At 53.9% G+C, this 12,733-nt stretch overlaps 1 protein-coding gene across 2 annotated transcripts; it reads right to left on the reverse strand.

The window, feature by feature from the left end:
- Window positions 1-798: 798 nt before the first annotated feature.
- On the reverse strand, window positions 799-11,731 carry LOC142910678 (cadherin-4-like). Of its 2 annotated transcripts, none has more exons than XM_076060057.1 (7): window positions 11,324-11,731; window positions 9,014-9,241; window positions 8,195-8,344; window positions 6,880-7,024; window positions 4,901-4,961; window positions 3,781-3,832; window positions 799-2,960 (listed from the first exon to the last, which is right to left on the reverse strand). In XM_076060057.1, exons 1-7 carry the CDS (start codon window positions 11,414-11,416, stop codon window positions 2,826-2,828), a joined length of 864 nt encoding a protein of 287 aa, XP_075916172.1. In that variant the 5' UTR covers window positions 11,417-11,731; the 3' UTR covers window positions 799-2,825. The 2 variants fall into 2 exon arrangements, with proteins under 2 accessions (XP_075916172.1, XP_075916171.1); XM_076060056.1 differs by having other exon boundaries at window positions 799-2,963.
- Window positions 11,732-12,733: the final 1,002 nt, after the last annotated feature.

The raw sequence follows: 12,733 nt of genomic DNA on the forward strand, positions 1-12,733 counted from the left end.
AACAACCGCCATTCGCCACTAAGTAGCGGTGACGTCACCACGACGCTTGTGCCAGGCTATGTGCACCCTGAGGCCACGTGAAGTGTCGAACGCCCGCTGGCAGGAGGTCACGGGGCAGACCCAGGTGCCACGGGTCGACTGACTGAGATGGCTGGCTGATGAGCGTGAAGTCGCGATTGAGTAATGGGGGCTAACGAATGAGTAATTAGTAATACACGTTGCTTTAAGAGATGGTTGAAGTTACAATGTTCTAATACGTGTTTAATGTAAATTACTTTTTGAATGTCATTAATTTTGTTGTATTATTTAATGACTAATTAAAATAGCTCAGAGGTTACTTCATTTCCACTCGTCCTATCAATTCCCCCAGACCCGCTGCCCTTCTAAGGGCCGGGACCGAGCGGGCTAGTGGTGAGACCCTGGGAGCCCCCGGGTCCCGACGTCCTTGTAAGGGCCGGGACCGAGCGAGACAGTGGTCGAGACCCGTACCTTGGCTGGGTCGGGTTAGTGTAGCCTCCCCTAGGTCACGGTTAGCCGGAGGCGAGAGAGCCCGTGGTCCCAGTGATAGGCCACGCTTGTCCGGGGGCCGTACCACCCCCAGGTAGCGGGTTAAGGGGCCGTTACCCCTTTGTGTTAGGGACCGCTACTATTGCTGTTACCGTTGTCGTTAAATCAACGTGTTGCCTCTACACGCCGTCTCCAATCTCCCTGCACCCACTACACGCGCAGCGTTTGTTTCACGTCTCGTGCGGTCACTGTGGTAAGAAACTTGCTTGGCTTTGATTCCCAGACAATTCGTAATGGTAAAGAAATTTAATAATAATAGAATACGACGTTTCGATTGCAACACAAGCGACCATCATCAGGTACAAATGAATGAGAACAAACATAGTAAACTTGGAAATATAATGCAATATAACACAGAGTCGGCCAACAAAACAATCAACGCCCCACCTGGTTGATTACGTTCTTCCAACGATTGATAAATTTGAGAGAGACAAAACATAGACACGGGGACACACAAGCAGAGAGAGAGAGAGACAACACAGAGACACACAACATAGACACACAGACAGACACACAAGCAGAGAGAGACAACACAGAAACACACAGAGACACACAACATAGACACACAGACAGACACACAAGCAGAGAGAGAGACTCACACAGAGACAAACAGAGAGAGACACGCAGCAAAGACACACAGACACACAAGCATAGAGAGACTCACACAGAGACAAACAGAGAGAGACACACAACATAGACACACAGACAGACACACAGAGAGAGACAACACAGAGACACACAGAGTAACACACAGCATAGACACACAGACACACAAGCAGAGAGACTCACACAGAGACAAACAGAGAGAGACACACACAACATAGACACACAGACAGACACACAAGCAGAGAGAGACTCACAAAGAGACACACAGGGAGTGACACAACATAGACAGACAGACACACAGAGAGAGACTCACACAGAGACAAACAGAGAGAGACACACAACATAGACACAGAGACAGACACACAGGCAGAGAGAGACAACACAGAGACAAACAGAGAGAGACACACAGAGACACACAGAGCGACACACACAACATAGACACACAGACAGACACACAAGCAGAGAGAGACTCACACAGAGACACAGAGAGTGACACACAACATAGACACAGAGACAGACACACAAGCAGAGAGAGAGACTCACACAGAGACAAACAGAGAGTGACACACAACATAGACAGACACACACAGAGAGAGACTCACACAGAGACAGAGAGAGACAATTTAATAGCTCTTAAAACCCCTCCCACCGCTCCTGCAGTCTAAACACAACAAGACTCCCAAGTCCTCTGGTGACATCAAAAATGATTTAATAACGAGACGATCAAACGAGCCACAGAGCGAAGCCTCGGCCCTACGCGTTGGGCCTTGCGTGGCCCATTAATGGGCACTCGACTCGAATGTGCGGACGTTTCATTGACTGAACGCAACATTGAAAGCAGCCTTGAGAATCTTCACTTGAAGCTTTCGTGGCAACTGCAGGGATCCACGCTCTCAAAGTCATCACGTGGTAGGTGTATAAAATACATCACCACGTTTCCATCGCGACACAAGCGACCGTCATCAGGCGGAACAGGTACAGTTCAACTGATGGGGGGGTCGCTTGTGTTGCGACAGAAACGTCGTGATTTATTTTATTTTGTCCCTACGTCACTTGACCGAAAGAACCTTGAAGAAGGTTCTTGGTTCTTTCGGTAAAGTCACCACGTAGAAGGGAAACAATGAAATAATATAAATATAAAACAATAAAAATTCTCACGATGTTTCGACTGCAACACGAGCAATAATCATCGGGTGTGAAAACCACAGCAAGAAAATTTGAAAAAGGGGCGTTTTTTAACGTTAGCACCACGGAAAGATTACAGAACAGTCTTAAAACTTCACTTCCTTCACTTTCCAAGTCTGACATCATACGCCTTCAAACCACCACACTGATAATTATTAACGAACCCTTTCACATTCCGGAAACCCCCCCCAAAAAAGGCTGCTCTATGGGTGGAGGGCGGTGACCAAGTGAAATTGCCCTCCCCGTGCCTCCCTGCGCGAAAAAACGAACGCCGAACGCTTGCCAGCGACCTCGGCACGGGAGAGGGGACGGGTCAATCAACGAACTCGCCCCGACTTGTCGAAGCCACGGGCGGTCGGGATCCCTGGCGGTCGTTTCTCTCTCCTCCTCCTTCGCCCGGCCGTCCGCCTAAACCACGAAGGCCCGGAGCGACGTCTTCACGGCGACGCGGCACACGGGACACCGGCTCAGGGAGAGGGCGCAGTGGCCGCACGTGGCCACGTGTCTGCATGGCACGAACATCGTGGACACCTCGCGCTCCATGCACACCTTGCAGGACAGCCGCTCTTCCAGCTTGTCCAGAAGCTCCTCAGTCGATGGCACTGCTGTGGACAAAAGCGCGCGCAGACGCACGCGGAGACGCACGCGGAGACACACGCGGAGACACACAGAGACACACAGACACACGTGCAGACACACAGAGACGCACAGAGACACACAGAGACACACAGACACACGTGCAGACACACAGAGACACACGGAGACACACAGAGACACACAGAGACGCACGGAGACACACGCGCGCACGCACAGACGCAAGCGCACACACACACACAGACGCACACACACGGGCACACCCCCACACACTTTCACCGGTTTCAAAAAGTGATGGTCGATCATCACCAGACTGCTTACATATGGGGCGCAAAGTTGGCGAGATGTTGACCACCTCGTCTGATATACATGAGGTCGTGACTCTCACCTGTATCAGACTCTCACCTGTATCAGTCTCTCACCTGTATCAGGCCCTCACCTGTATCAGACCCTCACCTGTATCAGACCCTCACCTGTATCAGACCCTCACCTGTATCAGACTCTCACCTGTATCAGTCTCTCACCTGTATCAGACCCTCACCTGTATCAGACCCTCACCTGTATCAGACCCTCACCTGTATCAGACTCTCACCTGTATCAGACCCTCACCTGTATCAGACTCTCACCTGTATCAGACCCTCACCTGTATCAGACCATCACCTGTATCAGACTCTCACCTGTATCAGACTCTCACCTGTATCAGTCTCTCACCTGTATCAGACCCTCACCTGTATCAGACCCTCACCTGTATCAGACCCTCACCTGTATCAGACCTTCACCTGTATCAGGTGAGGGTCTGATACAGTGCGCAGGGATCCGTCGTCTTACCGTGCTCAATCTCCGCGGTTGTACTCTGCGGCGTCTGTCCCGGTAGCGGAGCCTTTGAACCGACAAATAAAGATGAACATCGTCGCGTGTAAGAATCATCGCCGGTGTCACGCAGAAGAACCGAAAAAAATGGATAAGTTACGCAGGCGACGACCGCTCGCGTTGAAAACGATCGCGACTTTTTGCACCGTCACTCTGCGCTCGATTTGCAATCGGCGTGTCGGCAAACCAAACGGAACGACAAGAGCCGGCTCTCGATTGTCGCCGCTAACGACGGGGGGCAGGGCAGCTGCAGACGGCTCTAAATCGCGCAGCATCCAAAAAGATAAAATAAAAAAAAATTCCGTGGATCTCTACGCCAAAAACACCGATTATCCCCATAGTTATATATATAGTTATATAGTGCATTCAATCTGGCTGTTGCCTGATGAAGCTCGTTGTTGTTGTAATTACTGGTGAAACGTCGTACTCAGATTCTAAATGTTGTGGCTTGGCTCTCCAACACACCGGTGTGAGCTGTACTAGTATTATACACTATACACTACTATACTATTATACACTACTATACTATACACTACACTATACACTACACTACTACACTATACACTACTATACACTATACACTACTACACTATTATACACTACTATACTATACACTACTATACACTACTACACTATGCATTATTACACTATACACTACTACACTATACACTATTATACACTATACACTACTATACTATACACAACTATACTATACACTACACTACTATACACTACTACACTATGCACTACTACACTATACACTACTATACTATACACACTACTATATTTACAATAAGCATATTGGTAATAAAACCACATTATTTTTGTATTTTTACCCCTGAATGATGAACAACATTTCAAGCTGCCTGCGAAGTTTAAGTTTGAGTCTATTTGTGTTCAAGACCGCTGATAAACTCCATCAAGAGACGAGGCTGGTCTCGTCTGTTCAACGACCGGAGTTGACCAAGGTCAACGTTAAAAAACTAAACAAAAAATCGTACGTGCGGCGTGTTCGCACGCCGGCGTTAAACTCGATTCTCCTGCGAAACCAAAAGTTGGCGAGAAAATGTTTTGTTACCGGTGGCCGCGTCGACCCGCGGACGAAAGCTTCCCCCTTCTGTCGTCCAACAAACACGCAGCTGTTCAGCAAACGACGCGGGAAGAGAGGCGGGGGGAGGGGGGTCATTATTTTACGCCGGCTGGGTACAATGTGGTGGATGTATTGGGGAGCACGTCACCATTATTATTATTTATATTATGATCTTATAGTGAGATGGTTGTATTGGGGAACACATTATATCTATTATTTTATCGCGTTTATTATGATTTTGTTATTATCTTATAATGCGTTGGATGTATCAGGGAACACATCATTATTATATAATGCGATGGATGTGTTGGGGAACACATAATTATTTAATATTTACAGTGAGGGAAAAAAGTATTTGATCCCCTGCTGATTTTGTACGTTTGCCCACTGACAAAGAAATTATCAGTCTATAATTTTAATGGTAGGTTTATTTGAACAGTGAGAGACAGAATAACAACAACAAATCCAGAAAAACGCATGTCAAAAATGTTATGAATTGATTTGCATTTTAATGAGGGTGCCTCTGCGGATGTGTATGCTTTAACTTTTAACATAGCTATTTCTGTGACCAGTCACAAGCTAATCATTCAGCCTTTTCAATGCTAAATTTTATGCTAATTCCTTCGTCAAGGCTCTTTGTTCCTCTCACACAGCTTAAAATCCGTGATCTGAACGTGGCTCTCTCACTCCAGCGCTGTCCTACCAGACAGTCTCGCTCCCTTCACCTGATGAAGGCCGCTTGTGTTGTGGCCGAAACGTCGTGAGAATATTATTGTGTTATTTTATTTTATCAATTTATTATTTTATTCTCATTCTACGTGACTTTACCGAAAGAACCAAAGAAAATGTCATCACAATCATAATGATTTAAACCAGCTTCACCTGTTAATCATAAACATCATTGCCACTGTTACGTCACCACCATGCCTATTGCCACCTCTACCACATTCACCACCAATATCCCCACTGCCACTACCACCACCATCACAACAACAACCGCCATTCGCCACTAAGTGGCGGTGATATCACCACGACGCTTGTGCCAGGCTATGTGCACCTTGAGGCCACGTGAAGTGTCGAACGCCCACTGGGAGGCGGTCACAGGGCAAACCCAGGTGCCACGGGTCAACTGAGACGACTGGCTGATGCACCACCTGTGCCCCCTACTGTGCCAACTTGCTGTGTTTTAGCCACCCGGCACTCAGCTTATTGTGAGTGTCGCTCCTCCGCCCTCCGTTGTTGTTGGAGGGCGGTTGCCTCCAACTGCCCAGTAGCGTCCTTCACGAGCCTCCTCCACAGAGGCCGATCTTGACACTGGCAAGTCCGCTCAGCTCCACATCCTCCTGTACCACATCACTCCATCTCTTCTCTAGCCCGTGCCGTGCCTGTTTAATCTCCCTCGATCCGGCCGAACAAAATCAGTTTCGGCATGCGGTGGCTGGGCATGCGGGCTCCATGACCCAGCTATATGCCGGAGGAGCTCACCGATGGGACTTTGTCTAGATCTTTCGAGGATATGTGAGCTCCTCACACAATCCAGCCTGCCTGGTTAAACCCAGGATGAATCGTAGGCAGGCCAGCCTAAATGTTTTTAACCGGTGAAGATGTTCCATTCGGGGGGTCGACGTTTCGCAAGCGGAGAGAAGGGAGGGAATGACTGTGGCCGAGAAGACCTGAAGCTTCGTGCAGAGCAACAGACCAGGTAGCTTCCACACGGTGTTACGCAACCGATGAAAAGACATTGCCGCTCGACTGATTCAGAGTGAGACCTCTGCTGTCAAACCGGAGCTGGTCATGAACACACTGCCCAGGTATGGGTAAACTCTCCACTCTCTCCACAACTGCCCCATCACCAATTGAGAGTTGTGGGGGTTGAGTGTCCGATGGTACAAAATACCCCGGCGGGCGCTATCACTATCACACCCCCATCACCACCGCGCCCGTCTGTGCCCGTCCGTACGCCGCACCTGGTGGGGATCCCTCAGCCACGGAGCCCTGGAAAACGGGCGTGGCGAACTCGGGCCGGTTGTCGTTCATGTCGATGACGTTGATGACGAGCTTCACGGGGTTCTCCACCGGATGCCCCTTCATGTCCACCGCGTGGCCCTTGAGCTGCAGCGGGCACGCCACGCACACGCCACGCACACGCAACGCACACGCAACGCACATGCAACGTGCGGCACACGCAAGAAAGCGCGTGGGGACTGGTCGTTGTTCGGCGCCCTGGTTCTCATCGCCATTGGTGCTGCCCTGGGCTGCCCCTGGGTCCCAGTCATTGGTGCTGCCCTGGGCTGCCCCTGGGTCCCAGTCATTGGTGCTGCCCCCGATTGCCCTGGGCTGCCCCTGGGTCCCAGTCATTGATGCCGCCCTGGGCTGCCCCTGGGTTCCAGTCATTGGTGCTGCCCCTGATTGCCCGGCCGTGTAAACGTCGCCACTCTGGAGACAAAAGCGTGGGTGGGGTTGCTGGCCACCCACCCCGTCATGCACAAATGTTGGCCTTTATGCGGTGCTCGCTAACAGCACTTGCCTCAACCGTCTACGACGCGCTATACAAGGGATCCTTTGTCCCTGCGTCTCGTCGTTGTTGTTGTGGTGGTGTTGGGATGTTTAGAGTTGGCCAAACATCCCTCTAGAGCGGCGGTTCTCTAAGGGTAGTACCTGGACCACCGGCGGTCCGGGACGGTACTCCTGGAGGTCCGCTGGGCTGCGATGCTAATTGCAGGTTGATCCGCAAATGTTTACGCCTTTTGTTTCGGACATTAATAGTTTACTCGTGATATTTAAAATTGAAAAATAAAATTAAGTAAACCACCCCGATTAAAACTACCCGAACCCTGAGATCTAAACCGTTATAGCTGCGTTAACGTTCTTTTAATGTTCCGGTAATATGAATATAATTGAGTAATATTGGTATTTAGAGAAGTGAATGGTTTGTGTCACCAGGGGCGGGAGGGGGTTGCACCACGTAAATGTTTACACTGACCGAGTGGTCCGGGGGCCAGGAAATTTGAGAAAGCTCCGCAATAGAGGCCTGGACCTTACCACGCGAACACACACACACACACACGTGTGTGTGTGTGTGCTCGCTAACACACACGTGGACGTGCTCGCTAACACACACACGTGTGTGTGTGTGTGTTAGCGAGCACACACACGTGGGCGTGCTCGCTAACACACACGTGTGTGTGTGCTCGCTAACACACACGTGTGTTAGTGAGCACACACCCACGTGTGTGCTCACTAACACACACACGTGGGTGTGTGTTAGCGTGGGCGCCTCACCAGGTACTCTGCGATGAGCTCACGGTCCAGGGTCTTGGTGACCGAGAGGCGCCCGGTCACGGAGTTTACGACGAACACCCCCGTGGGGTTCTGGTCGGCGCCGGGCCCCACGATGCTGTAGCGGATTTTCCCGCGCGTGTTCGATTTGATCTGCGGGGGCGCACGCACACGGGGTAGGGGAGGCGGCAGTTGGCGGCGTTACGCTCCGCGCGATAGCCACGCTCGTACATCGCGTGAAAACGCGTACGCAAAGATATCCCGGATGGCCTTCAGCAGGCTGCCGGGGCAAGCGCGGTTGGCGAGCGGCAGCAAACGTGAAGGCTGGCGTGGCACACGAGGGGGTGCGATATGCGGTTACCAACACACCCGGCCGCCTTTATCTCCCCAGTGTGGAGATGGTTATACACCGCACCGTGTACTTAGTTGAGACCAAGTTCAGATAACTGTCACTGGGTGTTAGCCGTAAGTGGAAATCAAACTCACGTCTCCAGGTTCAGAGCGCAGTGTGTGCTAACCAATTGACCACCGCTCCCCCAACATATATACATGTACACATACACACAAAAATCACATGCTGATACATGGCATGCTAAATACACCACGAACCCCAAAGACACATACACCACATGCCACACACACACATTCACCCTCACACTCACCAACGCGTGACATTCACACACTGCTCAACAGGGGGTTGAACGTAGGCAGCAGGGCACCCGAGTTGGGAATCGAACCCAGGCCCCCCTTTCTTGCTGGTGGGGGAGGGGTGCCGGGGTAGAGGGGGCAAGGGGGGGGGGAAGAGTGCAGGGGGACCTTCACCTGCACCAGCCCCTTGGGGAAGGGCCCGCGGTCGTTCTCGGGGACGTTGATCGCCGGGATGAGCCAGCCGCGCTTCTGCCGGCGCCGCCTGCCGCTCCGCAGCCGGCGGAACGCGAGCACGCCGCCCTCTTCCGTCCCCGCGGCACCGACGCCCGCCTCCTCCTCCTCCTGGCGCTCCTCCTCCTCCTGGCGCTCCGTCTCCTGCTTGGGCGTCCCCCCGTGCCTTCCCTGCGAGGCAAAGCGGCGGAGGCGACTCCGTTGGGACGACGCTAACGGTGCCGCGCGCGCCCCCCCCCCCCTCTCTCACGCACTCCTCGCCGCTCTAAATCCAGCCGGGCCGCCCCCCCCGCCCCCCATTTCATCACGTGGGGGGGGGGGTAGCGCGGTCAACGTCACGAAGTTCACAAGCGACGTTGGTCGCGTTGGGCCACGCGTCGACGACACCGGCCAACCGTTCCCATTTGCCTCGGCCCCTGAACCTGAAGATTGCCGCGCGTGCCAAGTCGCTTACTTCACGTTTCCCCACGGTGGCGAGATGTTAACTACCTCGCCTGGTGTGCCGGAGGTCGTGGGTTCGATGCCGACGCTAACGGTGCCTGTGTATTTGGAGGTTGCGTGTTCTCCCCGTGGCCGTGTGGATTTTTCTCCGGTTCTTACAGGTTTTTACCTGCACATTTAGAGTCAACGTGCGCTTGGGAGTTGTTTGTGACGCTAAAGATGCCCACGTGATTAACCGCCTCATCGGGCTATCGTTTGTGGGCAGGACGCTTCTGAAAGCGAGCTACATAACCCAGTGGGGCTTTACCTGGTGAAATAAAACAAAAGTTTGAAATAGTTTAATTATACTCCGACCTCTAATCCGCAATTTCGAGGCGAAATTAATAACGGGCGTACCGTTAAGATGCTCATTTCACCCACGGCGATTCAATTTGCTTGGGGGTCCGATGGTGGGGGGTGTTCTTAACGACATAAATTTGGCCGGATCGTTGCGTGGCCTAAACCCGGAAAATAAACTCCGAATATCAACGCCAGCTGCGGATAAAAAGGTACGCTTTTTCTTTGGTTCTTTCGGTAAAGTCACCACCACGTAGAATGAGAATAAAATAATTAAAATTAATAAAATAACACAATAAAATTCCCACGTTTCAGCCACACCGCAAGTGGCCTTCTTCAGGTGAAAGGAACAGACCTGTCGGGACGACAGAGCTTCAAGTCGTCCCGACAGGTCTGTTCCTTCACCTGAAGGCCACTTGTGTTGTGGCCGAAACGTCGTGATAATTTTATCGTGTCATTTTATTAATTTATTATTTTATTCTCATTCTACGTGGTGACTTTACCGAAAGAACCAAAGAAGATGAATCCTTGCAGTCACGAAAGCTTTAAATCGAAAAATAAAAAGGTACACGTCAAAGTTAACGGCGAAGACGCGTCGCTCGCACCGTAACTGCGCTCACACAAGGCAGCAGTACCTCTACGTCATCTCAACCCTACCTCAAACGCTGCGTTCAGCCACTCCGGTTATACGGTTGGGGGCGGGGGGGGTCAGAGGTCGTGGACTCAACGCCTGCTGCTTATTAGGCACGGCGCAAAGCTGCGTGGTGCAGGAAGTGATCCGTTAAGGCCGCGTGGAGCGGGGGGGGGGGCATGGGAGGGGGGGGGGCAACAGCTGTGGTTGTGGCGGCGGTGGTGAGGGTGGCAGACGGAGGTGAGGACACTCGGACATTGTGCCAGCGAAGATTCCAAAGTGGCACCGTCACCCTCGCCACAGGTGCTGCTGGCAATGTTGGGGAGGGGGGGGGTGGTGAGGTGGGAGGTTGGTGAGGTGGGGGGGTGGTGGGGTGGGGGGGTGGTGAGGTGGGGGGGTGGTGAGGTGGGACGTTGGTGAGGTGGGGGGGTGGTGAGGTGGGACGTTGGTGAGGTGGGGGGGTGGTGAGGTGGGACGTTGGTGAGGTGGGGGGGTGGTGGGGTGGGAGGTTGGTGGGGTGGGAGGTTGGTGGGGTGGGGGGGTGGTGGGGTGGGGGGTTGGTGGGGTGGGGGGTTGGTGAGGTGGGGGGGTGGTGAGGTGGGGGGGTGGTGGGGTGGGGGGTGGGAGGTTGGTGGGGTGGGGGGGTGGTGGGGTGGGGGGGTGGTGGGGTGGGGGGTGGGAGGTTGGTGGGGTGGGAGGTTGGTGGGGGGGTGGTGAGGTGGGAGGTTGGTGGGGGGAAGCAGTGTAAGGGGTAGAGGGATGCGAGTGGGGGGGCTGACGAACGAGCTCGAAAAGGGGATGAAGGGGATGAGGAGGACGCGTTTGGGGGTGTGAGGCCCCGTTACCTGAGACTCGCGGCTTTGTTCCTCCGCTCTCACCGCGCCCAGCAGCAGCAGCAGCAGGGGTAGCAGCAGCACCCTGGGGTACAGCCCCCTCATTTCGGGGGTTCCGTCTTCGCGGGCGGCGGGGGGGGGGGTCCCTGAATCCCCTCAAGTTCGCCTCAGAGAAGGGAGCTCTCTCCCGTCTCAGCAAGGGGGTAGCGAGGGTGACTGCTGCTGCCGTTTGCGAGGTCCCCGATTCGTGCTGTGGGCGGTGTTGGCGAGAGGGTTGTTGCCTGATCTCGGGAAGGGATCCCCGTGGCTCCGGGGGTCTGGCTGCTGTCGGGGTCCCGGGCTCGCTGGGGACCTCTCAGCGACTACGCCCGCGGGAAAATGGCGCTGAGAGCTGGCGCGTGGGTGACGGAGAGGGGGGGGTGGGGCAGCAGCTGGCGTGACGTCACTTCCGGTGTGACAAATGGCACCTCCCATTACCTGCGGGGGAGGGGGGGGATGAAGGGCGGTGGTGGGGGTGGGGCAGCGCCTGGCGTGACGTCACTTCTCATGTGACGAACGGCACCGCCCATTACCTGCGGGGGAGGGGGGATAAAGGGCGGTGGTGGGGGTGGGGCAGCGCCTGGCGTGACGTCACTTCCCGTGTGACGAATGGCACCGCCCATTACCTAAGGGGGAGGGGGGGATAAAGGGCGGTGGTGGGGGCGTGTGTGTGTGCGTGAACGTGAGCGCGTGTGTGTGCGTGTGTGTGTGCGTGCGTGAGTGAGCGTGAGTGTGTGTGTGTGTGCGTGCGTGTGTGCGTGAGTGAGCGTGTGTGTGTGCGTGAACGTGAGCGCGTGTGTGTGCGTGTGTGTGTGCGTGCGTGAGTGAGCGTGAGTGTGTGTGTGTGTGCGTGCGTGTGTGCGTGAGTGAGCGTGTGTGTGTGCGTGAACGTGAGCGCGTGTGTGTGCGTGTGTGTGTGCGTGCGTGAGTGAGCGTGTGTGTGTGCGTGTGTGTGTGTGCGTGTGTGCGTGAACGTGAGGGCGTGTGTGGGTGTGCGTGCGTGAGTGAGCGTGTGTGTGTGCGTGCGTGCGTGAGCGTGTGTGCGTGAACGTGAGCGCGTGTGTGTGCGTGTGTGTGTGCGTGTGTGCGTGAACGTGAGGGCGTGTGTGTGCGTGTGTGTGTGCGTGAGTGAGCGTGTGTGCGTGCGTGCGTGAGCGTGTGTGCGTGCGTGTGTGCGTGCATGTGTGCGTGTGTGTGCGTGAGTGAGCGTGAGCGTGTGTGCGTGCGTGTGTGCGTGAGTGAACGTGAGCGCGTGTGTGTGCGTGTGTGTGTGAGTGAGCGTGAGCGCGTGCGTGGGTGAGTGGGCGAGTGGGTGGGTGAGTAGGTGGGTGAGTGAGTGGGTGGGTGAGTGAGTGGGTGATTGAGTGGATACGTGAGCGAGTG

This window comes from Petromyzon marinus, unplaced genomic scaffold (assembly GCF_048934315.1).
Source record: "Petromyzon marinus isolate PM22_M1 ecotype Great Lakes invasive population unplaced genomic scaffold, UKy_Petmar_22M1.pri1.0 PM_G_Scaffold_15, whole genome shotgun sequence".
Taxonomy (NCBI): Eukaryota; Metazoa; Chordata; class Hyperoartia; order Petromyzontiformes; family Petromyzontidae; genus Petromyzon; species Petromyzon marinus.